General features: G+C 51.8%; 1 protein-coding gene across 2 annotated transcripts in view; it reads right to left on the reverse strand.

The window, feature by feature from the left end:
- Positions 1-1,804: 1,804 nt before the first annotated feature.
- The window catches only part of LOC111942295 (axonemal central pair apparatus protein HYDIN-like), a 57,119-nt gene continuing 33,507 nt past the window's right edge, over positions 1,805-25,416 (reverse strand). For both annotated transcript variants that reach the window (XM_086847712.1, XM_086847713.1), the window contains 32 exons: positions 24,645-24,822; positions 23,969-24,126; positions 23,516-23,637; positions 22,431-22,567; positions 21,672-21,793; positions 21,393-21,584; positions 20,847-20,999; positions 19,540-19,779; positions 18,797-18,940; positions 18,190-18,377; positions 17,833-18,015; positions 17,475-17,594; positions 16,113-16,272; positions 15,837-16,009; positions 15,483-15,681; positions 14,696-14,795; positions 14,074-14,167; positions 13,421-13,589; positions 12,896-13,134; positions 12,508-12,577; positions 11,670-11,874; positions 11,072-11,304; positions 9,863-10,011; positions 8,722-8,914; positions 8,066-8,174; positions 7,231-7,485; positions 6,743-6,885; positions 6,175-6,399; positions 4,856-5,016; positions 3,890-3,996; positions 2,865-3,312; positions 1,805-2,196 (listed from right to left, as the gene is read on the reverse strand). In XM_086847712.1, coding sequence (XP_086703838.1) covers positions 2,034-2,196; positions 2,865-3,312; positions 3,890-3,996; positions 4,856-5,016; positions 6,175-6,399; positions 6,743-6,885; positions 7,231-7,485; positions 8,066-8,174; positions 8,722-8,914; positions 9,863-10,011; positions 11,072-11,304; positions 11,670-11,874; positions 12,508-12,577; positions 12,896-13,134; positions 13,421-13,589; positions 14,074-14,167; positions 14,696-14,795; positions 15,483-15,681; positions 15,837-16,009; positions 16,113-16,272; positions 17,475-17,594; positions 17,833-18,015; positions 18,190-18,377; positions 18,797-18,940; positions 19,540-19,779; positions 20,847-20,999; positions 21,393-21,584; positions 21,672-21,793; positions 22,431-22,567; positions 23,516-23,637; positions 23,969-24,126; positions 24,645-24,822 — 5,532 coding nt within the window. In that variant the 3' untranslated portion in view covers positions 1,805-2,033. The remainder of the gene's footprint in view (positions 2,197-2,864; positions 3,313-3,889; positions 3,997-4,855; positions 5,017-6,174; positions 6,400-6,742; positions 6,886-7,230; positions 7,486-8,065; positions 8,175-8,721; positions 8,915-9,862; positions 10,012-11,071; positions 11,305-11,669; positions 11,875-12,507; positions 12,578-12,895; positions 13,135-13,420; positions 13,590-14,073; positions 14,168-14,695; positions 14,796-15,482; positions 15,682-15,836; positions 16,010-16,112; positions 16,273-17,474; positions 17,595-17,832; positions 18,016-18,189; positions 18,378-18,796; positions 18,941-19,539; positions 19,780-20,846; positions 21,000-21,392; positions 21,585-21,671; positions 21,794-22,430; positions 22,568-23,515; positions 23,638-23,968; positions 24,127-24,644; positions 24,823-25,416) is intronic.

The following is a 25,416-nucleotide window of genomic DNA, read 5'->3' on the forward strand; positions in this document are numbered from 1 at the left end:
TGTGCATGTTGAGTTTTCCTTTGTAAACTCTGGTTAGTGACTGGACTGTTAGGTGTATGGGGATGCACATGATGATTTATGTACTTGTTCACTCTGTGTGGCTCCAGGCTTTGAGAAAGAATAATCCCACTTGGCATTTTGACTCAATTAGGTCTCAGGAATGATGAATCCAGAGTAACTTGTTGAAAGCTGCTGAAAAAATGTCTCTGAAGTTTACAGCACAGTTGAAGTGTTCAGAAGAATGAGAATTCAGTGATTGAATATCCAGTTATCCTACTGGCTATGTCTAATTGTTACCCACTGTTACAGTACACTGCACAATATCACCAGGAAAATCGTGAATGTCATCTTCAGACTGCTCTATTAACCCACTGTATTTTTGATCAAAGTTACTTTCTACAAATTACCAAGCTCTTTTGCCTTTTTGACACTCTTGCTCTTTTCTTGTGAAGTATTTATATATATAATACAGGTAGCTCCTGAATCTGCTCAAGGAAAACAAAGTTAGCTTTTAGGTCTTCTAAGCTGAGGTCTGTTTGTTTCACCTGTTTGTGAAGCTGCAGTCCGAGAGCAGTGACAGAAGGGTTGCTGCTCTGGGAGCAGGGGTGCTTCTGGCTTGAATTTAAGCCCGAAGGCGTTGTACTAATTTACAGTTCTTACAAGGGCTCTGTCAGTGCACAGAATTTCCGTATCTCTTAACAACATCTCTTAAAAATAGAAAAGATAACAAGAACAAGCTCCCCCCATGCCCTGTATGGTGCCTGCCATGGTTTCAATTCCCAGTGTGACGGCCAACTCTTCTCAAAAATGCTGGTGCAGAATGATTGTGGAACTCGCTTGGGGTTCTCTGGATGGTAACGTGAGGAACGCTTTCTCTGCAGCTGTTTTGATCTTTTCAAGGACCGGCCTTGGCAAAACCCGGGCCTGGTCCTTCGCCTGTGCCCATTCCCCATCGCCGCTCAAGTGCTCGGTTGTTATTTTATTCCCAATGGCATCAAGGGCGCTGTCGGAACTTTGCAATAGCTCAGAACATTCGGCCTGTAATGACCTCTTCCATGCCCCCTCCCATGCAAGATATTCTGATGGGGTAAGGAGGCACGAAAATAAATCATGGAGGTCATACGGGACCGAGAGATTGGAGGAGAGGGTGGCCTTTAAAAGGCCCTTAAAATATTTGCTTCCCTTTCCAAACTCTTTCTGGGCTTTGCAGAGTTCTCTTTTGTTTTGAAATGAGAATGGCTCTCATTCCAGAAGCACACTCCCACATAATTGAACATAATTGGAGTGGCAAGAGGAAGGGTCTCCTGTTCTGGGTTCCAGTTCCTGGGCTCGGCACTTGTGGCTCACAGGGTGTGGGAACCAGAAGGAGGGGTGTGGGATCTGAAAGTCAGAAGAGGGTTGGCGGTGCTGCAGGGGAAAGAGGAGGGCTCAGAGGAGGGGCCATTGTGAAAGGAAGGGGTGGGGACCTTTTCAGGAGGAGGAGCCCAAGTGGAGAAGGAGGGGTCCGCGGGGACAGGAAGGGGAGGGACAACTGGAGGAGGAGAGATAACAGGGGGAGGAGCATCAGGGAAGAAGGGGTTGGAAGTAGGAAGAAGGAAAGGATTTTGGGGAGGAGAAGTACAAGGGAGGGGCCTGGCCATGCGGTCCCCACCATCTTGTGCTCTCCAGGAGCCATTCTGGGTACACCAGGGAGGAGAGGGTGAACGGAGTAACTGGAGACAACTGGGGGGAACCTCAGAATGTACTAACTTGGGGGTTTGAACTGGGGTAGTGGGGTTTAAGGAAAGATCTCTGGCACCATGGCTAACAGTTAACAACTTATTAGCAAGTGTTTATTTACAGTTAACTGAAACTTAAGTTATTTAACAAATTAACAAACAATTATTTAATTAACAAAGTTAATTAAAAGATGATGATGGCTGGAGCTGGGAAGGGCAGCTGCAGAGGTCGCATGTAAAGGGTGGGACACCATCAGCAGTAGGAAACAAGATGTTGCTGGCTCCTGCTGGATGCTCCAGCTGACACAAATGCTGTCACTGTGGTGTTGGTTGCCAGTGCAGCTGCTTCTTGTGTCCCTGGCCTTCCTCTGTCTGCTGTAAGGCAGAGCATTTCGGTTTTTCAAAACGCTTCCACTGCCGGGCTCTGCCTTTCAGAACCACCTGCACCGTCCTGTGAGTCTGCTCCAGGTTAGGAATGCTGGGGAGAAAGGGACTGGTATTAGCCAGAGAAACATTTCCAGCCAGACGCTTTTCTGCCTCCTTGCAGAGCACACAGCATTGCATCCTCCCTCTGTGCAAGCAGTGAGCAGCTCTGTGCCAGAAGCAGAGCTAGGGACTGGCTGGTCCCTGGGTCTCTCATTCAAGATCTTGCAACCCTCCAGGAGCTTAATGTTTCATACAGTGTCTTTTGCCAGTGTCTCCCTACCAAGGCCAGATGATCTCTCTGCGCTCCTGTGGGAGCTGCTGCCTCTCTGGGACTGCTTGTCTCCAGGCCCACCTCCCCATCCCGGTCAGAGGGACTGAAGGGAGGGTGTTAGGGGATGAACCAGGCTGTGCTTGGTGATGCCCAGCAATAGCACAAGAGGCAACGGGCAGAACCTGAACAGGAAATTGCACCTGAACCTGAGGAAGAACTTCTTCCCTTTGCGGGTGACAGGCTGCCCAGAGAGGGTGTGGAGTGTCCCTCACTGGAATTATTGCAGAGCCCTCTGGACACTGCTCTGTGCCATGTGCTCTGGGATGACCCCGCTTGAGTAGGGAAGTGGGACCAGATGACCTCCTGTGGTCCCTTCCACCCTGTCCCACCCTGTGATTCAGTGATAGCCATCAGAAGTGTGAGTTGGCAAGTGTGTCCATGTTTCCCACCTGCACAGCATGGTGGTCTCAAAGTTCCCCACATCCTTTGGGGAGAAGAGCACATGAAAGGTCTTCTTCTGGCCAGGAGCGATGGTGCCGAAGTTGGGGTTGATGGAGAACAGTGACTGGTCATGGGTGACATCTGGGAGGACTTCCAGGGAGGAAGTGGCACGCTGCGGGGAGAGATTCCATTCCTTGGAGCGGCACCACTTCTTGGAACTCTTCTTCTGCTTGGCATCCAGCTGCTCTTCCTCAGAAAGCTGCTCCTGGTCAGAATCTTGCTGTTCCTGCTCGGAATCCTGCAGCTGTTCCTGCTCGGAATCTTGCTGCTCCTCGGCAAGCCACTGTAGGCGCCGCAGCTCAGAAGGATGCGTCTCAAAAGGATGGTCCTGCTCCCCCCGGAAAAGAAGCACCAGCTTTCTGCGCTGCCTTACAACAGGAGCAGAGATGAGCCCACCTGCAGAGAGGAAGAGGACACCATTCAAAGACAAAATCTGTGTTGCCAGCAACGCTGCCTCCTGCAGCAGCACATAGGTGGAAGAGAGCTGGGATGCACTCGGAGCATCTCTGGCCAAGTTCCCAGCAGGGAACAGAGCTTCTGGGAGCAGGGTCTCTGCTGCAGCACACACTCCTGTGCCAAAGCAGGAGCTGGTTTTAGACAGTGACTTTGCAGCTGCCCTGGAGTGGGGAACTGCACACAGACAGTGGCTGCAGGGCAGCTCACTCGTTACACCATTGCTCTCCCCAGTCTCAGACTTCTCAAAGCAATGACCTGATGTCCCCCCTCCCAGTCCTGACCCAGCACGTGGCTCTCCCCAGAGCCTGGCTCAGCTCCTTTGCAGAGCTGAAGTGGCAGAGCAAGAACAAAAGGGGCTGAAAGGCAGAGGGGGCAAGGAGAAAACTCTCCAGCTGCAGCTGGGAAGATGCTGATGAAAGTGAACGTGTGGACAAGGAGGAAAAAGCAATTCAAGTTTTGGGGTGAAGGGGCAGGGTCTTCTCCCCAGGCCCTCAGCTACCAAGTGAAATGCCCTTACCCATCAGAGAGGTTGAATATGGCATCCTCACTGCTTCACTATCTGCAGGAGCAGCTTCCTCCCAGAAGTATTCCAGGGCCACCTTCCCTGTGTTGTGCATCCTGAAACTGAAAAGCAAGAAGGAGGAATTAAAAAAAAAAGTCCAATAAATAGAAAGCAAATAGTACAGTAACATTGTCTGAGGGACTCCTGCTACCACTTTCTGCTGAGGAGCATCTTCTTCCCCAGGCAACCCTGCCATGCTCAGACTGCTGTCCTTCCTGGGTGGCCCAGAAAAGTATTTCGAAGTCTGGAAGTTGAAGAGGAAAGGGCCAACATGGTGCCCAGGACATTGAAGCTAAGGGGCTTACTTTGGACTTTCTTTAGGTCTTGTTTGACTGCAAACTTATTCTTGAGCAGATGAGGACAGGTGACACGCAGTGAAAGCAAACCCGTGGCTGTTCTCAGCAGAAAATGGCAGCATTGAGCCTCTCCTGACCACCCTCTCCTGCTTGGCTTGGCATGCATGTGAACAAGCCTGTGCTGGTTTTGGCTGGGGTGGAGTTCTGGGAAGCAGGCACTGGGTCAGCCCTGGGCAAAGGTGTCACAGCATTGTCACAGTACAGCTGGTCTGGACTGGACACAGTGAATGTGGCCATAACACAAATCCAATTCAGCTGGCCTAGTTCATGCCTGAACGTGTTCCCAGGTAAGTTACAGGGGACCCTTGGCCAGCCCCATCCAAGCTGAGAAGTGAGCACAGCACTGGCCAGGAAGTTGGGCAGGAGAGAGATCTCAGCCAATGGCTGTCTAGCTCAGGAGATTTGCATTGGGTATTTCAGTGAGCTCTGAATAATAAATGAGGCTGTTTTGTCTCCTGAGCACCTGGAGCTCGAGTTGTGAGTTTTGTCTCCCCAGCCACGGCCAGCACAAAGTTCCACAAAGGCAGCTCCCGCTGGCAGGGCCCTGCCTGGCCTCAGCACTCACGTGGCTGTCCTTGTCTGGAAGGGCAAGGTGTCCTTGAGCTGAACCACGACTGTGTCCAGTTTGAACTGGGCGTAGGCAACCAAGGCACTGAGGCACAGCTCGGCCTCCTGGCCGCTCTTCTTCAGCACAGTGTGAGCCGGTTCCGGGACTGTCTCCACTGTCTGCAAAAGAGGAGAAAAGAATCGCTGAGCAGAGCCCAGAAAGTCAGGCTGAGAAGGGAATCTTTGGGCCTCCAACATCAGCCTCATAGAGGGACTAGAAAGGACCATTCACTTTTACTTCCCTGGAAAGATGACAGAATTGGGACTGTTGTGCTGCAGTAGTTGTTTCTGCCCACTGATCAAAGCAGTCCTAGCACAGCTGTTAATGTACCCATGGAGACTACAGCGGCGTTCCAATCCCTGTACTTCAACCTTGGAGAGGGACTGACTTTTTCCCTGGTCCCCTAGAAATCCAGCAGGTCTCAAAATTAGGGTTAAGTTCCCCTGCTGGAGCTCTGTGGGTGGAGAACCCCATGACTGCAGACTTCTAGGAAGCACTTTTTTCTTCTTGTCTTAGGAGAAAGTGCTCTCCAGATGTCACCTGTGGAGCAACAGCCACACTGCTGGCAGCTGGGGATGGGCATTTTGGGATGTGAAAGATCTCACTAGGAAAGTGTCCAACTGCAGATGTTCTGATAGAAAAGAGGATGGTTTAGAGGCCTTAAAATGGTCCAGAAACTTGGAAAGAGCCTTCACCCAAGCTGAGTGTGTTTGGCAATAATGACAATAAAAGCAAGAGTCTCCAGAGATGATCCTTCTCCGGACTCCTCCATACGGTCACACAGTGCCTGGGCTACTCCATGATGAGATAACCCTCCCAATACAGAGACCACAACCAAAATCTCTGGTATCCATGGAGACAAACCTTGGCATTCACCAGCAGGTGCAATAGAAGTGTATTTGTCTCCACTTCTAAAGAAGAGACAGAGTGCAGCAGACTTAACTCCTTGTTGGTGAAAAGGCACCAAATCATATGGAGAGATTTCAAACACCATAAAATGAGATAATCAAAAACATTGTCTCCCATTCAACATGGGCTGCAGCACTTGTGCTTGTGGCCCAGACTGATAGTGTGTGGCTAATGGTCTCTTGTCTAAAGGCTTTCCCTCTTGTGTGAGGGTCATGTGCATCCACCTCTCCCCTAGAATGCCCTGCTGGTGAACCTCAGGGCTGTCCAGTGTCCAGAGGAAGCAGGAGCTGCTCAGCCAGCAGTGATGGTGTTATGGTGGTTCTTTTTGGAAAAGCTGTGGTGGCTTTGTTTGCCATTTTGCTTCTTACCTTCTCTTTTTCAGGCCATTGGGCTGCTGGCTCCTGGTTCCCGGTGATGTCCTTCCACATGACAGTGCGCATTTCGTCGTCCCAGTCCGGAACATTCCATAGTGGCAGCTCAAATTTGATCTTGGTCACCTTACATTTCACAAGGTGCCTCCTGAAGGTGGCTGGGACATCTGATTTCAAGGTCACTGTGATGGCCTTGGTGCAGCCAGGGTGGAGATGTCCCACCTAGGGAGAATCAGGGAATCAAGACCAAACTGGAAGCACTGCCAAGGGCAGGACTGATATAGCAAAGGGGACTGATGTGGTGAGCAGCTGTGCCAGGAACCTGCACCTCAGTGTGGATTTCTGTGAAGTTTGATAGACAAAAGTATGAAGAGAAGGTACCACCTCCCATAACGCGAAGCCTTTTCTGCAAGGCTGGCAGCCTTGGCCCAGCCAAGCCAGGGAGTGCATCTCCTGTGTGGCACTGGAATGGGCTAGCACTGGCATGTGAGGTCTCCCTGCCAGCTCCCAGGAACGCCAGGGCAGGGCTTGAGCAATGGGGAAAGGCAGAGCAGCCCCCACTCACCCTGGGGGAGAACTGGAATGGGACGTCTGCCTCCCACTCGAAGCGCATGAACATCATGCCGGTGTGGTTGGTGATGGTGAAGATCCTGTGGCAGGGCTTCCCAACAGGACAGTCCCCAAACTGGATGTGGTTCAGTCTGACAGCTGTTAAGGAGGAAAGCAAGGGATCTCAGCATGCAGGGAGTTCCACCCCACCCCCCTCACATGCACAGACTCCTGTATGTTCAATGCTTCCTTGCTCCAAGCCTTCCTCCCTCTGGCAGGGAGCTCCCCAGGCAGTTCCCCATCCCACCACTTTCAGGGAAACACCCTGGCACACCCCTGAGCCAGCGCCATGCAGCACAGCACACACTGCTCTGCATGCATGGCTGCCACACCCACAGGCCTCCATGTCCAGGGGTGACAGCCCAGGCCTGCCTAGAGAGAGGACACACATGATCAGATATTTTCTTCTTCCTTGTTCCACCTTGGCAGCCTCTCCTCTCTTACCATCAATGATGTCTTTGTTCAAACTGCTCTTATCATTCCTCAACTGTGGGTCTTCCTCTAGACAGTCGAAGCTGAATTCATCCTTGTGGCCTTCACCCACCAGCTCTATCAGGGTCTTGTCAGAGTAGGTGTCCCCCACTAAAACGCGGATCTTCCCTTCCACACGTTGAGCCAGGGTGGGATTGAAAATGACATCAAACTCTGCCGATTGCCCACGATGCAGAAGCAGGAGAGGCTTCCCTGGGGGCTTGCTCTCTGCACAGCAATGGAAATCAGAATTAAGTGATACAGTTGTACAGAGGAAATATTTCCATATATGAGGAACAGAAGGTTGAAACCAGCTGCCTTCTGAGCACAGGTTGTTCTACCCGCAGTGGTTCCCGACCCTCTTCCTGTGTTCACAAGACTGCCATCTCCAGACACATCACCACTTAACCTCAGGTTGATGCCCAGCCCTCATTCCATCGCTTCCAGACAGCTCCAGCCACATGGAAAGCTGAGCCAAAGAGCACTTTGGGCTTCTGCTGGCTGCCTGTGTGCTCAAGGGCTGTGTCCGTTCAGGCTGGGACCTTGCCACATGCTGCAAATACCTCAGAGGCTGCACTGAGGCAGTGAGAGTCCCCCAGAACCCAGCCCACCACGTCTAGAAGAACACAAGAACTTCCTACTCCTTGCTAGGAGGAAACCCTGGAAAAGGTCCCCATGAAAAGCTCGGGGGACAGAGAGCCCAAGGAAAGAAAGTGTGTCCAACATCTGGCTGCAGCTCAGAGAAGCCAAGAGCAGGGCACACGTTTTCCCTCTGTGCACCATCGCACTTCATGGTTAACGAATTTACCATTTTCAACAGAGTCCTCTCCCACATCTTCAGTGTGGAATCTCTCCAGTGTGGAGCGCCTGGCTTTCAAGAAGAATGCTCCATGCTCATCCTCCAGGTGTAACATAAACTGAGAAAAGGGAACACAGAGCACAATGATACTGGTGTGAGTACAGGATGGCACAGGGACTGACACCACAGTGCTGCTGGTCCTGCATAGGAACCCAGCACCTCTCCCACTGCAAACAGCACTGAGCACAAAAGTTAAGTCAAACCAGCTGGGAAAAAGGGCTCTTTAGAGCCATTTGGATTGAACCAACACGGAACCAAACAGGACAGAAAGCAATAAGCAGAATATAATTAAACCACAACTAAGTTTGCTTAAAATATAGTAAACTGGGGAATACAACCTAATGGAACTGGAAAATCACACATTCCTTGAGAACAAACCTGAAAGATGGGGGGAAATACTCCACCACCTTCCTTGTGTTCAACTTAAAGAAGAAAGACTGGATGGAAAATTTTCAAGAACTCCCTTCTTGGAGAACAGATGTCAGTCCCTTGCTTAAAAAGAATTTGTGACACCTCTTGCCAGGTCTGCCATGGTTTTTGGGACCCTCCCCCTGTGCCACAAGCACTTATTCCCAAACCAGCCCATTCCTTGAGCAGGTCCTCACCTTGACAGGTACGATGCCGTTGTTACGGACGACCAGGGGGAGCATCTCTAAATCCCCCAGCTGGAGCCTCTGGAAGCGCAGCACGGCATTTCCTCTCTTGCTGCGAGCTCTCGGGCACACGACTGTCACCTGCGGCTCGTGCCCCCTCCCACTGATGGTGAAGCTCAGGATTTGGGGCTTGATTTTCACAGAGCTGCAGGAGAGGCACACAAACAATTCCAGCTGGCACTAACCCATTTCTCACTGGGCAAGCCAAGCAGCAGGGGCAGTCCACACTGTTTTCCCTGCCTGGTGCTCCTGTAGCCCACAACACAGCCCCCCACCAGCCTCTTCCCAATCCCCTCAGGGCCATTCACAAGAGGAACCTGTCCAAAGAGCCAGAGCCTTCCACAGTAACAGTTAAAAGTAATTTCACTTAATTCAATCATGCAGTACAGCAGATACATAATGAGGCACCAGATGAGATATGGCAAATCCCCTGGCTGCAGTGAGATGAGACATAGGCAACAAGCAAAAAAAGCACAGCATGAAAGCAGTACAAAAGCAAGAAGGCAAAAAGAAATCATTGTCACCATCCACCAAGATCATTTCCAAGAACAATAGAAAAGCAATTGCTTATTAGCAATTAGACTTCTCTGGCTCCAATTCAGCCACTAAAGGCTTGAGGAAGGGCAGGTCAAAGCCCCTGTACACAGGTCCCAGTGCAGAGGAACAGGGCTCCTCTTTCATACCAGCTCCCATCACTCACATGAAATAGCTTCATGAATGCAGGGAATCACAGAGGATCATTAATGTCACAGAAACCAAGAGGAAATTGTGACTGCTGACTTGCTGCCACAGAAACTGATCCATCTAAGCTTCTGTCCTTGGAAATGCCCAGCTCAGCTGTAGCACATCTCAGTAACTTCCAGTTGGCTACCTATTTCCCTGTCTTCCTATTTGCTCATACAGGCTAAACCTGTATGACAAATCTGCCTCATTTTTCTGCTCTATCCAACAGTGACTGCCTCCCAGATCATCTCATGCCAAGTACTCTGCCTAAGGCTGCTGAGAGCATTAGAGCTAACAAGAGGTCTGTGCCTTCCCAGTGGAGAGGCAGCTGTCAGAGAGGCCTCCCCCAATATTTCTCAGGGTCAATTACCATTTGGGGATGACAAGGGAAGCCTTAAAAGTGCAGTCGTAGTTCTGCTCGTCTGGAGGGGTGAAGGTCACTGTAGCAACAGCGTGGGATGAGCCGGGAATGGACATCTGGACTGGATGCAACTTGAAAACGGTGATAGGGCCTTTTTCCTTGGGGGAAGCCAGAGAGCAGTGTTAGGAGAAAACACCTTCCAGCACGACACAGTTTCATTCATAAAAGCATTACTGAAAACAGCATGTCTGTAGTGGTTTAGATTTGCTAATTGGAGTTTCTCAGTCAATGCACTAAATAATGTGGTGGGGTTTAGCACTGGCTAAAATCACCAGGACACTTATGCATTTTTTGTTGTGAACTATGGATTAGGAGAAGGGTAAAACAGGTTTAAAACTTAAAAGGAATAAAGAAATTTTATCAACAGGACTACAGGAATAAGAAACATCAGAATAAAACCTCCAGAACACTTTTTCTCCCCCTACCCAACTTTTTCTTTTCCCAGCTGACCACTGGGAGACAAAACCTGGGATGGTAAAGCAGTATCAACTCTACAATAGTCTTTGATCAGTCCTTGTAAGAAGAAGAGTTTTTTCTTGTCATGCTATGGAGACTTTTCTACAAGAAGCAGTTTTCTCCTGGCTTCTCTTTTCCATGAATAGCAGCCAGCCAGGCAAAAATCTTGCATTGTGACAGCTCTTCCCATTTTCACAGCCCTCCTAGAGGTGTGTTTATGGGCTGTGAACTCAGGGGCTGTTGTTTTAAGGATGAGTTGTTCAAGCAGGGAATGCTGACCTTGTGCTAAAGCATTGTGTGTTCTGAGTGCTGGCAGCTGCCCTGCCCTATGTGGGAGGTGGTCACTGCATGGAAAACCCTGCAAATAACCTACAACTGGCCTTCAGAGAGAGGAAAAGCCAGGGAGCCTGAGGAGATGCTCTGCTTTGAGCCCTGGCATGTCAGTTGATAACAGCCCCTCTCTGAGTGTGCTTCCAAGAGAGGTTCAGAAGGATTCACTTCTCCCACCAAAGACCCAGAGGTGTGAGCCAAAACCTTGCCCAAGACATGAGAATTCAACACAACTGTTCCCTGGCTCTGCTGCTCTGCCCTGAAGTTTGACCTACACTGAGCTAGTGTGGGCCACAGGAAGCAATCTGGAGAACAAAACAGCTTTCACACGGCCCTTAGAGGGCAACCATCTCCTTGGCCTCCTGTTCTTACCTGTCCTGGCAGGGGGCTGATGGAGAGGACCACGTCACACGGCAGAGCACTTGTGTTGTAGATGTTGAAGTGGGCTTCAGCCTCTTGCCCAACCAGAATCTTGTTGAAGATGAACTTGTTTTCATCTCTCACAAACAGGCCCACACCGTGCACAGAGAGCAGCTTGTGGCTGAGGTCAGTGCTGCTGCAGATCGGGTATTCTTCGAAGATTAACATCGCATCCTCAGCAAATGCTGTGGACAGACCAGAGGGATGAGCATGAAGAAGCCTCCATTCATCTGGGCCTTGCTGGCCTCTGAGAAGGCTTGGTAAGCTCTTTCTGCCCAGGTAACTGCTAAACCCAGCTTTGGGTCGGGGAGCTGGCTATGAGGATGGAGCTCAGTCAACCTGAGTCTTAAAGAGCATTGCTTTCCTTTTATCCTTCCATGCATCCCTCTCAGCTGGGGAGGGATGAATTCACCAGTGGACTTAAGAGGGCTGGAAACTCTGAGGATTTCAAGGGGGGACACCAGGGCTAGCATGCCTCCCTATCCAAGCAGCAAGTTGAGGTGCTGATCAGCAGCAGGTCTGGCCAAGGGAACCTGTGGAGAGCACGTACCTGGCAGGCAGGACTCGGCAGTCAGGGTAAAGGGAATGCCGAGGGGATTGTCCCTGGGGTCTCTGCCCACGATGTCAATGTACAGCTGCTCCTCACAAGTCCCCTCCTGCCCTGCCAGGCACTCCACCGTGATCTGCTGCTGGCCCCACGGAGCGATGGAGCCGGAGCAAGGGGACACCGTGAACATGCCCACATTGAGCTGACCCTGCAGAAGAAGTTCCAGGAGAGGCTGAAGGGTAATAGCTGTGCCTTGAGCACCCCAGCAAAGAGTATGTCCTGCCTTGGCCTCCAGCTGGGCCCAAGCAGCCAGTCCCAGGGCAGGGAAAGATGACTCCATGGCCCAAAGGCAGCTCCAGGTTGAGCCCAACAAGCCAAGAGGAGCTGCAAGCCTGTCTCAAGTGGCAGAGAGAAAGGAGATTGAGTGTAAAGAATGAAGGTGGTAGCTGTGATCCTCAGCCTCCAGAGGTAACAGGAGAGCAGAAACAGCTGTGAGAAATGATGGGAGAGAGGTAGGGGAATGAGATGAAGAAAAGGAAGAAAAAAAAATGTTGTCTGAGCTCTGTGGACCGGGAGTTCAGGGGGGATGTTTTTGCTTCTGTGGTGTTCACAGACACATGCTGGCCAGCAGCTATCACACACAGGACCTGCTCCCCTCTGCTGAGCCCACAACTGCAGGTCAGAGCCAGAGTACAGGACTGTCAATGGGACTGAGCAGATCCTGGACTCCATCCTGCAGACCACGTCCCACCCAATGGAGATGAGCCCCCAGCCTGGGCACAGCAGCATCTTCTCACATCCCCTGCAGCAGCAGCATTGTTGGGGAGCAGGAGTCACCCACCTGTGTCAAGCTTGATTTCCTTCCCGCTGAGCACTTCCTAGCTGATGGAACAGATTCCCCTTGCTTTGAACTGAGAGGAGAAAGCAGAGGTATCTGTCATGCTGAGCTCCCCTGCCTTTCTCTGAGGCCAAAGCTGGCCTTCCTCCTCACAGAGGAAAGCCTTCCTGCTCCAGATGGTTCCCAGAGAGCAGCCTGCAGCACCCATTGCTGGACAGAGCAGCTCGAGCACCAGCTTCCTACTACACATGGGGACACTGAGGCGTGTTTTGCTCCCTCTCCCCAAGGCAGGGATGCAAATGGGCGATAGCCCAGGTCTGGCTGCCTGCCACATCTCAGCCGTGGGCTGGTGCCTCCTCAGGCAGGAAGGGTGGTGCAGGGCTTCTCGTACCTTTTGCTTTCCAGTGAAGATGCATCCTCGGTTGCTGGCTGGATGTGGAATTTGAAGCTGATCGTGCCTGTGTTCTCCAGCACGACAGTCTGGGTCTTCTTGCTGCCCTTCATCATGGCACCGAAATTGATGGGTGAGGCGGGCTCAATACTGAACTTGCTGTACGCAGCTCTGGCCGACACCCTCACTGGGATGTTGGCGACAGTCTGGCCTCCTTCCCCTGCGATGGCATCTATCACCTGTGTCCACAGGAAGGGGTGGTAAACAAAGCAAAGAGGCCAGCCAGCCTCTACTCCAGTCCCCAGCCTCCACCCCAGGCCTCCATCAGTTCACCCACCCAGTTAAAGCACCTCCTCCAGAGTCAGATTCTCAGCTCCCTTAGGAAGCCTCCCAAATGGTTTTGAAGACTTTGTTTGTGTACGTAGGAGAGAGGATTCTCCAGTTAAAGCCCTCCTTCCATTAGACACCTGTCCTGTTTATGCTCCCAAAACACCGTGTGGTAACAGCCTGGCCCAGGCAGCTCACCTGGCAGTACAGGATGGGGCTGTTCTTGAGGAGCATTTCCCTTGTGGGGTGGAAGAATATCTCAATATTCACACCAGGCTGGGAGGCGATCAGCTTGCCCGACTGAGGCTTGACAGTGAAGTGGGATGCCAAGTCTCGCATCCTGGGACCTGCACCCTTCAGCATCAATCTGGGGAGAAAGGGAAGGAATGGAGATCTCTGCAGTTACAAGTAGAGGTGCTGCCAGCACAGCCAGGACTTTGCATAGGACCAGAAAAAGAAGAAAAGGGAGAGTGCAGCTCTGCTCAGGGAATCCTGGATGCTGACAGAGAGCACAGACAGTCATGAGGTTATTGCAAGAAGCCTTGACACTGAAATTTTTCATTCACTCTTTTACAGAGTCTCAGAAGGAGAAAGGAGGTGACCATCAAAGAAAGGCAATGAATCTCAGCATTTCAGTGCCTGAAATTCTTGGGGCTCTCCTTTGGGTTCCCTGCTGAACTGTGGAGAACTGCTAGTTTGTGGCTGGAATCTCTGGTGAAATAGCTGAGGGGGCCCAGGTTTTGTGTTTATTGTGAGGTAGCCAGCATGGAAACAGGTTCTAACCATTGACAGAGGGAGACTGCAGGCCTGGGAACCCAGGGAAATGCTCACCACCAGGCAGCTGGACTCACCTGTACTCAATGTTGTACAACCCTTTGTTCTTTAGAGTCAGGACGGTCTTCACATTATCCAGGACATGGATGGTTCCAAAATCCAAGGTTTCATCTGCAGACAACGCACAGAGCGAGATCAGACATGGTATTTGTGAGCTGCTGCAGAATACACCAGGTCCCAAGCTACATGGAGGTCCCAGCACAAAACCCTTTTCAGCAAGTTGCTGTTCTTGGAAGGGTTTTCCAGCTACTTGTCTGCCCTTTCTCTTCTTACTCAAAATATCTGCAGGCTTAGTAGCTAAGGAGCTCGGCTTCCATTTCCTCGCTTCCAAGCACAAATCCCATCACTTTACATGCTGTGCTGTGCCTGTGGGAATTGCCAACTGCCTGTTCACGTCACTGGTGTTTCAAAGCCCCCAAATCCAACCTGCACGTGAAGCTGCACACTTCAAAGTTCAGAGGGGAGAGACTTAAGGCTGCCAGTGCCCTGACAGTGCTTTATTCCATGCAGCTTGCAGGGTATGTGCTTTATGTATCCATGCCATCCTTGCATCCCATCCCATCCCAAGTGCTTTGGTCACCCACCACCCAAGGTAAGGCAGTGCACCTGGACTGCTTTGTTTGGGAGACATCCACTGACCTTCAGGCAGGACCATGCTCAGGAGAACATCATACACCTCTGCAGACAGTTTGATGTTCTCAACCTGAACAATCCCCAGGATGTTTTCTGTATCTGAAACCTGAGGAAGCAAGAAACAAACACTGTTCAGATTATTCTTTTGCTAGACAGCCTCTAAGTCCTTGTCTCTGCTGGCTGCTTCCCCTATGGCCTCCCCAGCTTCACAAGTGTTGGTGGACACCCAAGCTTTCCTAACCCGTTCATCTCATGGGCTGTCCCAGTGGGATTCTGCTGCAGTAAAAAACCCCATCAGCCCAACTCTGCATTCCTACAGCAGGGAATGCTGCTGCTAAAGCTTCCTTGAGAGGCACAGGGATGTAAGAACAACCACAGGAAGTGTAGGGTGTCTCAGAGCAGGTGGCATTGACAACCCTTTGCAATCACCTAGCACCCTCTCTGAAATGCAGCCCCTAAACCATGGGGAACAAAATGCCAGGGGAAGAGTTTGTTGCACGATGCCAGAGGTTTGGACAAGCTCCAGGAGAAATGTAGAGATCATGCTGCAGTCTGTACAACCAAACAACAACCTTCAACCATTCACAGGGCCAAGGTGCTTGTGCTACAGGCTCAGGGTGCAGTGTCTGCTTATCTGGGGGATGTGGATGCACTGCACGTTCTGGCAAACGCTGTGTAGAGGCACAAGTTGGGGTCACAGCACCCTTGTGTCTGTCAGGGGCAGCTCTTCCTGACTCTGTCCCTAAGAGCACGTGGCTGCTCACTGTGCCAGGCAGGGCACAGTCCCTCTCACCTCTAGTCGAAGGGTCTTCTCAATGGTGCCAATCTGCTGGGCCTTGAAATTCACTGTCACTTCAAACTCTGAGCGGGGATCAATGGTGCCGTTATCTTGTGACAGTGAGAAGTCCTCAGCAAGGTCATCCAGCCCACTGAGCTGCCAGGCCATGGGCAGTAGGGTGTTGTTTTTCAGGACCAAGGTCCTGCTGTCAGTCCTGCAGAGACAGGAGGCACTTGGCATCAGCTGCTGGCTGGTCACACCAGCCTCGCCACTGAATGCAACCTGGAGCAGCTCCATCCGAGCCCTGGAAAGCAGAGTCAAATGTTTTGTCTTTGTCACAAGTCTTGGAGTGCTTGTGGGATGACTGACCTGTGCAGAAGCAGCTTGTCAAAGGACAGCTCCAGGGGGCTGACCTCCAGCTTCACGTGCACCCCATGGCAGCACACGCTGAAGACCACTGGCTCTGGGTTCTTGTCAATGCAGCAGATGAGTTTGTCTTCCAGGAAGCCAGGGGAAGTGGGGTATGCCCAAATGGTCAGCTCCTGGACCCGGCCCCACGGAAAGAAATAGAAAGAACTCTGTGTGAGCAGGAGCAGCAGCTCCTGGGCACTTCTACGGTGCCTGCTCTACCTGCCCCTCTCCTACCTGCTTCTTCTTTGGTTTCAGGGTCATGCTGGGAGGGTCCAGAAGGAACGTCTCTGCTTTTCCATCATCCTCAAAGAAGAACTGGACCTCTACGTCCATGGGGGAGTTGTTGAGGATGGTTATATTCTCCGAGTTGGCAGGACAGTTCTGGGCCTTGTACCTGTCCACAAAAGGGGAAAAGGCTGCAGAGGAGACTGTTGCCTTTGCCACGCATCGAGGAAAGCACCGTGTGCAGCCGAGGAAGCGGTGCTGGAGGACCCTGCTCTAACAAACAAGTGAGGGAAGTGGATCCCAGCCAGGGGCGTGGGCATGTGCTCATCCTTGCCTGACTTTGATGCCTTCCCCTGTACTTGGGGCCTCCACCCCAGAAGCCTGATGATGCTCAGGCCACTTCAAGTGTTTTTAATACAATGTAAATTCAAAGGTGCCTAGAAAAATAACAGTACACCAGGCCCATGGGTTCTTTCCCCTTCTTTCTTGGGGTGCCTTCCCTGCAGGGTATAAAGAAAGGCTTTTGGAAAAAGAGTTTAGCTGATCTCTTCCCAAAAAGTCATGAAACTGCTTTGGATTTCATGGCTTATCACAAAATCTGAGAAAGAAATATAAAGCATCATTTCCCAAGAGGAATGCAAAAAGATAACAAGTGACCCTTCTCTCAGGTGTGGAAATGACTTTGGAGTGAAAGGGTTAAAGAGGCAAACAGAAATCCCAGACCATCCCATAAACCTGGCTAAAGATTGTCTGGTTTTTGAAACTGTGTTGTCAAAATAGATTTAGCCCTCCAGAGCTCCCATGGAGACAAGAACTTAATGTTAAATACTATTTTTTAAAAAGTGACAGTAAAAGTAGAAATGCACAATGGCTTCAATGACAACGTTTTCAGGCAGACTTTATCCAGCAGTGATGATGCAATGTCATTACAGGCAAATGTAGTTCCTGCTGTACATACCCCCTGACACCCACTGGCAGGTCAGCCATAAAATCTTATTAATAATTACAGATCAATGATAGCTTTACAAAACCACCTACAGAATAATTGCTCACTCAGGCTAACTGCCGAGCTCAAAGCACTTCAAAAACCACCATACATTTCCTAAGGGGTGAAGCTGAGATGTGGAGGCAGACAAAAGTTGCCCCAAGTCCCCTCTGGACTGGCAGCAGCCTGGGGCTCTGGCCAAGGCACCCAGCAGGCAGGCAGAGCGGCTCCCCCAAGGCTCATTTGCCTCTTGTATGCTCAGGTTCACACATCTGTGCTCCTTCAAACCCAGGTGTGTGCCAGGACTCTGCCAGGGACTGCCCTGGATTGTGTCCATGTCCCCAAGCGTGTCCAGGAAAGTACAACACCCAGCAGGGAGCACATACCACTCTCTTGATTTCCCACACAGCAGCGGTCCAAAGTGGAATTGCTTGGTGCTCTCAACATATTCCTTGAAGATGATTTCACCTTCCTTCATGGTCCTCCTCCACTGTGGAAACACCAGCCTGGGCAGAGAAAGCAGGGAAGGAGGAGCTATGAGATGCTGCAGGTAGGAAATGCAGTCAGAAAGCCATAACCCATCCTGGTGGCTCAGGGACCATCTGCCTTCCCAGCTCCCAGCACAGAAAGAGATGCTGGGTGACGTCAGGCAGCACCATGTGCCCAGGCCAGAATGCCCAAGGAGCAGCCCTGGCTGTGAGCTCGGGGGCAGCAGTGTGGGAGGCTGCCAAGGGCCAGCCTTACCGTGGGTTCTGGCTGATGCTGGGGTACAGGCCGGTGCCACTGCAGGGCAGCTCGTACTGCCGCTTTGTCCCCACCAGCTCAAACCTCAGCGTCTGCTCAAACTCCCCTGGCTTTTTGGTGGAGAAGTGGACCTTCAGTTCCACCTCACCGAGGGCAGGCACTATCCAGCGGTACCGTTTCAGCCTGGCAATTAAAGAGGAGGCTTCAGACATGGCTGAGGAGCAAATGAAACAAGGAGGGTGCACTGGCCATCCCATGGAGGCCCTGGCACAGGGTCCCTGTGCAGCTGGGGACGATGGACCTTGTTTGGCAAGAGGACCAAGAAGCAGAGGCATCACCTCCTCCTGTGCAGCTCACCTGAGGAATTCTGTGGGGACTGAGGCACTTTCCAGTGTACATTTGGACCTTGTGCTGGAGGATTCCCAGGGACTTTCTGTTCTCTGTGTAGATATTTGGCTCCCCTTTGGAAACTTGTCTCTGCTGGCTGCTTTACCCTTCTTTGGCTGGCCCTCAGCAGAACTGCCCATCTCATCTGGGGTCTTGGCCTAAAGGGAGAGAGAAAAGGGAGAGAGGGGTGAGCCCTGAGACATTCCCATCCTGGAAAGAAAAATGGGCCTTCGTTCACCAATGGAAGAGAGAATAAATAAGTGCACCTGCCCAGGAACTTGGTCTTCCTTACTGGGGTTTGTTTTGTCTAGGACACCCCTTCTAACTCAGGATCCTCTCCTCAAAGGAAGTTGGTGGTTTTAAGTGATTTTTACCCTCTTACAGAACTGCTCTGTCTCCAGCAAAGCTGTCTCTTTTGCCCCATCCCTGACAGAAAGGAGACCTGCAGACGTGGGGCCCCATCACATCTTCACTACCTCTCCACAATGATCCTTTTCCATCCACCTGTCCCTCATGCCCCCATCTAGCCTGGTCCCTGCCCTGGCACCTTCAGTGCCAGCACCACTGCAGTACCCACCAGATTGTCTTCAGGTGTAACAATGGTGAAGGGCTTCACATGCTCTGCAGAGCCCAGCTGCTCCTCTGGGCTGTCAACTCTGGAGAGGACAGCAGCAGAGGGAAGGGGAGGCCCTTGGGGATGCAGTCCCAGATGCCTCAGCATCTAAAAGACGAGAGAAAATCCTGTTTATACTTCTGTCACCTTCATCCTCACAACTCCTTCTTTGAAGGCACTGAGCTTTTGGCAATGGGCTTTTTGATTTCCATCAAGTACAAGTATTTTGTTATGCCCAGTGGGGTGAGCAGGCTCCAGAGCAGAGGCAAGAGCTACAAGCAGGACTGGGAGAGAAACCCCTCCCAAGTGACTCATCTGAAGAAAACAATGACCATGAGCTGCTCACTGCCTGCAGCCACACTAGCCACACTAGCCAGGACTGCACTCTGCCAGCAAAGCCCTGAGAACCAGTGGAGTTTTCTGCCAGAGCACATGCCCAGCCCAAGTCATGCCCAGCCTGCCAGCAGGGAAGAGAAACCATATGCAAGATTCCTTTTCTCACCTTTCATCCCACAGATGCAATAAACCCATTTTCTGTCTCCTCCCTTCCTCCCAACAACACAAACTCTTTAAATCCTCCCACAGCACATCAGCAGAGCTGGCTTTGCCCTGGGCATTGCCTCCATCTCCCTGACACAAGCCTGGGAAGATTGGAGTGCTGTGAAGCTTGGGCAGCATGTACACGGGGACCAGACCTGCCTTCTCACCTTCTCCTCCTCCAGGTACTGCTCATCAAAATCCAGGGAGTAAAACTCGATGGGGAATTTGCATGGGTTCTTCACCACCACTGTGGCCTCCACCCCATCGCTGTCCACCAGCCCCCATCCCATCTTTAGTGCTGGGGGACTGAACTCCAACCGTGGCTCCAGACCTTGCCCCGAGAGGTGCAGACTTAAGTGATTGCTGCTCCCATGAATGTTAAGTTTCAGTTCATACTTGTAAGACCTCTGAAAAGAGAAAAGTGCAGAAAACTTATCCATGAAGCCCCAGGACCCCAAATACAGCGCTTGCCCCAAGGCCAGGGTGTTATCAGTCCCTCCAAGGTGAACAGAAACCAGATATTCACTTCTGCGAGGGACTACAGCGCCTGTGTCTGGGTGTGAGTAACTGGGATGAGTCCTGGTGTGCACTGTCACTGGGTATTGGGTACCAGATGGATGGACAGTGGACTGCCAGGCGTTTTCACCCAGGCATGCAGGAGTGCAGTGCTCAAGAGAAGGGCCCTTGGGGTTACAGTGTCCACACCCAGTCCTGGCACTGCTGCATCAGGCAAACGCCAGCTCCAGGAGAGAGGCAAATGAGCTCTGGCTGGCCAGAAATAAGGGTCACCATCTCTGCTTGGTGTTTGGCTCTGATCAAAGCCAGACACAAGATGTTTACATCTCTTGAGCAATTAAAAGGTCCCTGGGATTGTCTGTGGGCACAGAAGCACTTGTGTCCATACTGCTACACACTGTCAGTTTCCAAGACCCAGCGGCCCCAGGCAAAGTACTTTTGGGAATGCTGCATCCTTTTAAGTTGAATCCCCAGCTGTGTGGGAATGTGCAGGCAGGCCAGAGCCCCAGGGACTGACTGCTGGCAGCACACCACGACAGGTGACTGTCCTGCCATGCTCAGGAAGGTGTCTGGTGGCTGTTTTGCCAGTCAGTTGTGCAGCAGGATGGGCCTAGAGCGGCCATTCCAGGATTATCCTCTGCGAGTGTGCAGCTGCTCTGCACCGAGTGTCGCAGCTGCAAACATGGCCAGGCAAGGGGGAGGCTGAGGGGAGCTGGGCACATCCCTCCCCTGTGCCGAGAGGCAGCCACAGAGCCCTGATGCTCTCTGTGCAAGCTCCCTGTGGGCATTTCAGAGCACATCTCCCGGGAGTGCTCTGTGGGCTGAACTGAGCCACGCTGAGCACGGCGCTTGCAGAAAGCCCCCTGTGAAGGCAGAGCTCGTCCCACACTCTCTGCACCAGGCCCTCATTTCCAGATAGCCCTGACAGGCCTCCTGGGCTGACAGCTGCCAATCTCACCTCCTCCTTGGGTGCAAACTGGATTTGCAAGTTCTGCCACGCTCCTGCATCAAGGGTTCCTTTGGAGGGCGTCACTTCAAAGGGACAGCGCCTTTCCTCCAGCGCCTCCTGCTTCTGACCTTGGGCTGGTGTCATGTATCTGAGTTGATTGCTCTGGACACAGAAACCAATGAGGTGAGGTCTCCTCAGCCTGTGAGGACAGAGCCTCAGTTCCTGTAGTGCTCTGAGACACTGATACAGCGCTGACAGCACCCACAGCCAAACCAAGTGTGGCCCCAAAGCCTAGAGCTGGAGGGAAAACCTGTAGACAGGGCAGGCTGAGGGAACTGCTGTCCTCAGAGGAGGAGGAATGGCTGAAGATGGCACAAAAGCAAAGCAGCAGCTAATGGAACAGGTCTAGGAAAACCAGCCTTGATCTACACCCTCAGAAACTTCTTCAAACACACCACAGACCCAAGTGCTCGGGCAGCCACAGGAGCAGAAAGGGCAGGAGACACAAAGAAAACCCAGCCAGAAGTTGTGTGTTCAGTGCTGCCTGTGCTTTACCTTCGTAACAGGCTTGATGGCAGTGATGAACCATTTGCAGGGCACTTGGAACCCGTTGTAGAGCTGGACTGTCTCAACCTGGTACTGCCCAACGAGGATATTGGGGAACTGCAGTGTGTTCTGGGAGAGGTCGAGCGACAGTTCCAAGACAGTGGCACGGAGGCGGATGTGAGACGTGGGGCCTTTTGTTACCTGTAGAAGGACAGAGAATTCAGCAGAGGGTGCAGGTGACATCTGCTGCTGTGCCCAGCCTGCTGCCTGCCCCAAGAGCTGTGGTACCTGTATGGGCAGCAGCACATCCACGTCACCCTGTGGTTGCTGGGCACTTTCAAAGCACACATCAAACCTCAGGGTGTGCATGTGGGGCAGACTCTTCATCTGGCCCAGGTCCACGCTGAAACCTTGAACAGATGAAAACAAAGCAGCTGAGATACACAGGAAACACAAGCAATGTGTCAGAAGCACGTTAAGGCCTTACAGCTGTCCTGGTGAGAGGTCTGGGAAAAACCCCAGGCTGTGCTGTGACCTGGACAAAAACTCAGAGTGCACCTGAACGCCCCTCGACACAGCGAGCCACTGTGTGATGCAAGTGCAGCCTTGCCTCAAGGCCTCTTCTGGAAGCCTCTTTTGATCCACCAGAGGATCTCACAGGCTGTTTCCTCAAGAAAGGCTGAATACAAGTGCTGTGACAGTGTGAACTCCAAACAAAGCACTTCCAAAACACAGCAGACACCACTGGTTCACAAAACAAGGCCACAGAGTGCCCAAAGAAACTTGATGCTCGTGGGAGCCAAGGGCAGAAGATGCTGAGAGGTGACCAGGGTGATGAGCCCATCTGGCCCCACACTGGAGTGTCAGGGCACTTGTAGGCAGGCCAGGTCCCTGGGCATGGCTGGACAGGAGGATTCTGCCTCTGAAGCTCCCAGCAGGGGCAGGGAGAAGAAAAAGCTGAAAAACCTCCCCAAGTTCAGTGGCTTCAGCTAATCTGGGTGAGACACCTCCTCCATGCCCACAGGAAGTGTCTCCAGCACTGCTTACCTGTGTCCTGCAGGACAGATGCATCGACCCAGAAGGACACTGGGATCTGCCCAGGGTTGGTGATCTCCAGAGTGCGTCTCTCAGTGAAACCCTTCAGGACAGTGCCCATGTCCAGGACATACTCGGGCAGCTCAACTCTGCAAGGAGGAGTAAGGACAGTCCTTAAACCACAGCCTGCCTACATGTCCAGGTGGATGGAGGATACAAATCAAGTGGCTATTTCTTTATTCACTGCTGCAAAAACTCAGCTCAAGCCCGTGAAACCCATGGCCTGACCACCTGGCAATGACTTTGGGAAGTCAGGAGGATTGCAGGTCCGAGGTTTTATCAGCTACTAATGGTACCTGGAAATAAAATTAGTTTAAAATGGAAACTGTCCACAGCTCCTCTGCCATGAAAAGCCAGTAGAGGTGAGTCCACTGGGCCTCCACTGGACTAAATGAAACTACTTAGGCTGGTGTACAGCCTGAGCCTGAAATTGCTTTGGGGCCTAGCAATAAGATTTGCCTGCACAGGAAATCTTCACTGCTCTGCAGCCAGATCACCTGATCTGTTCTGCAGAGCATCTTCCTGAATTGAAGCCTCCCTTGCTTGTGCTGCATCATGATGGTGCAAAGGGACAGACCAAGTTAATTAGATAAGCCCTGCCACCCCACCAGGATTCAAGCCATCTGATTTTGGGCTTTCAAGGGTTTGCTGACATGTGCAGTTCCCTCCTCCTTTTGTTTAGTGTGCTCTGTTAGTTGGAACCAAGACATCAGCTGGGAATTGTCTCTTTCAGAGCTAGTCAGCAGGGACAGAATTGATGCTGTCTGGAAGGGCTTGAAGGTCTGCAGTGGGTCCCCTCAGCTCTAGGGACAGAACCCCACAGCTGTGGGGAGCTGAGTCCAAAGCTCAGCGTGGTGCTGGGGAAGGGAGGGCACTCAGCTGCTCACACGCAGCGTGTCACAGCCACCGGGACAAGAGCCTCGCTGCAGTCCAGGCTATTCCCAGCTCTGCAGAAACAAGGAGCTCTCAGGAGAAGGGGACATTGCTGGCTGTTCCCCACGGGGCACCTGGAGATGGGGATGGGAGTCCCTACTCACTTGACAAGGCTCTGGCACAGCTTTTTGTCAGGGAACTCGGTCTTTGGGGGATGGCACGTGAGCTTCTTCTGCAGCTCCAGAGCAGCCTTCTCGATCATCTTTATCTGCAGCCGAGTGTTTGCCTGAGGAAACGGAAGACAGACAGTGTCTGGTTAGCAAAGGTCTTTCCCGAGGTTTGCACCTGAGAAAGGATCCCACCCTGCTCTTGTTGAGAGGGGTGTGGGGTTCTCCTGTCTGGCTGCTCGGTGTCTGACAAGCTGGTGCAAGCCAACCCCCAGAGAGACCATGGCCAGAGTGGCAGCCCTAGGGGCAATGCTGAGGTGACACATGGTTCTAAGTGGGCAGGGAGGTCCCAAGTGCCATCAGGGCACCGGGAAACTGCTGTGGGCTGCAAGGGGCTCAGGCGACATGGAGACAGTGGCATGTGCCAAACGGGGCTGCAGCTGTTCTTACTACAATGTCAGAGCCTCCAGGCATGCAGGGCTGCAGCTTCCCTGTCTTCACATCTGGACTTTTTAAGGGCTGAGCTGCTGGGATCTGAATTTTCAGGGTCTCACTGTATTGCTGCCTGTGTTCTGCAAGCCGTAGTGGCTTTCCACGTTTCTCATTTCCTGAAGGAAAAAACATCCACCAAGAGAAGTGTGAGCAAAGTGCCAATCCCACTTAAATTGGGAAGTCCCTAGCTCCCAAACACTGCTTTCTTCCAGAAAGAAATCCCTCAAGCCATCTATGGAAAGCGGATGCTGCTGCTCCTCTCGGAATGCTCACGTTCGCTCCCACCCATCTTCCTCCCCACAGAGGAACATCTCATCCCCTGCAATGTCACGCAAATCCAACCCTGCCAGAAGCCCTGCCAGCCTCTCTTACAGCTTTCCCAAGCCTTTCAGGCCAGCCATCATCCTTCAGGACCCTGCCAGATGTGCTGGCAAGCTCTGCAGGATGGTTCCTGGGACAAAGGCCACATGGGATCCTCTGCTCAAGACTCACAAAGCAGTCAGATGGCTTGAGCGGCTCTGGGAGTCCTGCAGCCCTCCAGGCTTGGTGCAGGTGGGCATGAGCTGCCCTGTGGGCATTTGGTAGGGAACAAAACCAGAGGGGCCCTTCCTGGGGGCACACAGGCAGTGCCCACCTTTGATGTTCCAGGGCAGGTTGACACTGATCATAGGAAAGGACGCTTCTCCTTTCAGGCAGATCTTTTCCGGCTCCAGGTCACCCACTTTAAGCTGGTATGTCCTGCTAAAGGCTCCTGGTACTCCTGGCATGTAAGAGAATCTCAACACTTGCTTCCTGCCACATGCAATGGAGCCCTGCAGGAATGGCAGAGGAGGAAGGGAATACATCAGAGTGTTTGATGGGGGATGGCTCAGGGGACAGACAGGCTGACAAGACAGGTTCTCTATCTAGAAGAAACCATCAGACCACATCACCTTTGTGATAAATACATTATAGTGTTGCCTTGCACAGTTGTTAGAGTAAATACTGTGTGTTTTATAATGTTGGCTTTTGTCAAAGAATTTTTGCTAAAGTTTAGAATTTTTTTAAGGCAAATGTTTTGTGGTGATACCAGTGTTGGGGAAGAGTTGCTGTAATATTAACATTTAACCAATGAAGTTAATGGGAACCTGTTGAATGTGTCAAAAAGTACCAAATGACCAGGACTAGGGCAACTGTACATGCTCCAAAAAGGTAGGATGGAGGAAGAACTATGTTAAAATATTTGAATATGTGTAACCATTTGTGAATTTGTATTAGGCTGTTGCAGTACCCAGGGTCTATAATGGATGTGGTTGTGTTGACTGGTGTGCCTCTGGCTATGGCTAAGCACACGAGCCAAGCACCCACCACTGTTCCTTTTGCTTTATTGACTTTCAATAGCACTGGTTTGACTTTCTCTGCCCCCA

The sequence above is a fragment of the Cyanistes caeruleus genome, chromosome 12 (assembly GCF_971803275.1).
Source record: "Cyanistes caeruleus chromosome 12, bCyaCae1.hap1.1, whole genome shotgun sequence".
In the NCBI taxonomy this organism is placed as follows: Eukaryota; Metazoa; Chordata; class Aves; order Passeriformes; family Paridae; genus Cyanistes; species Cyanistes caeruleus.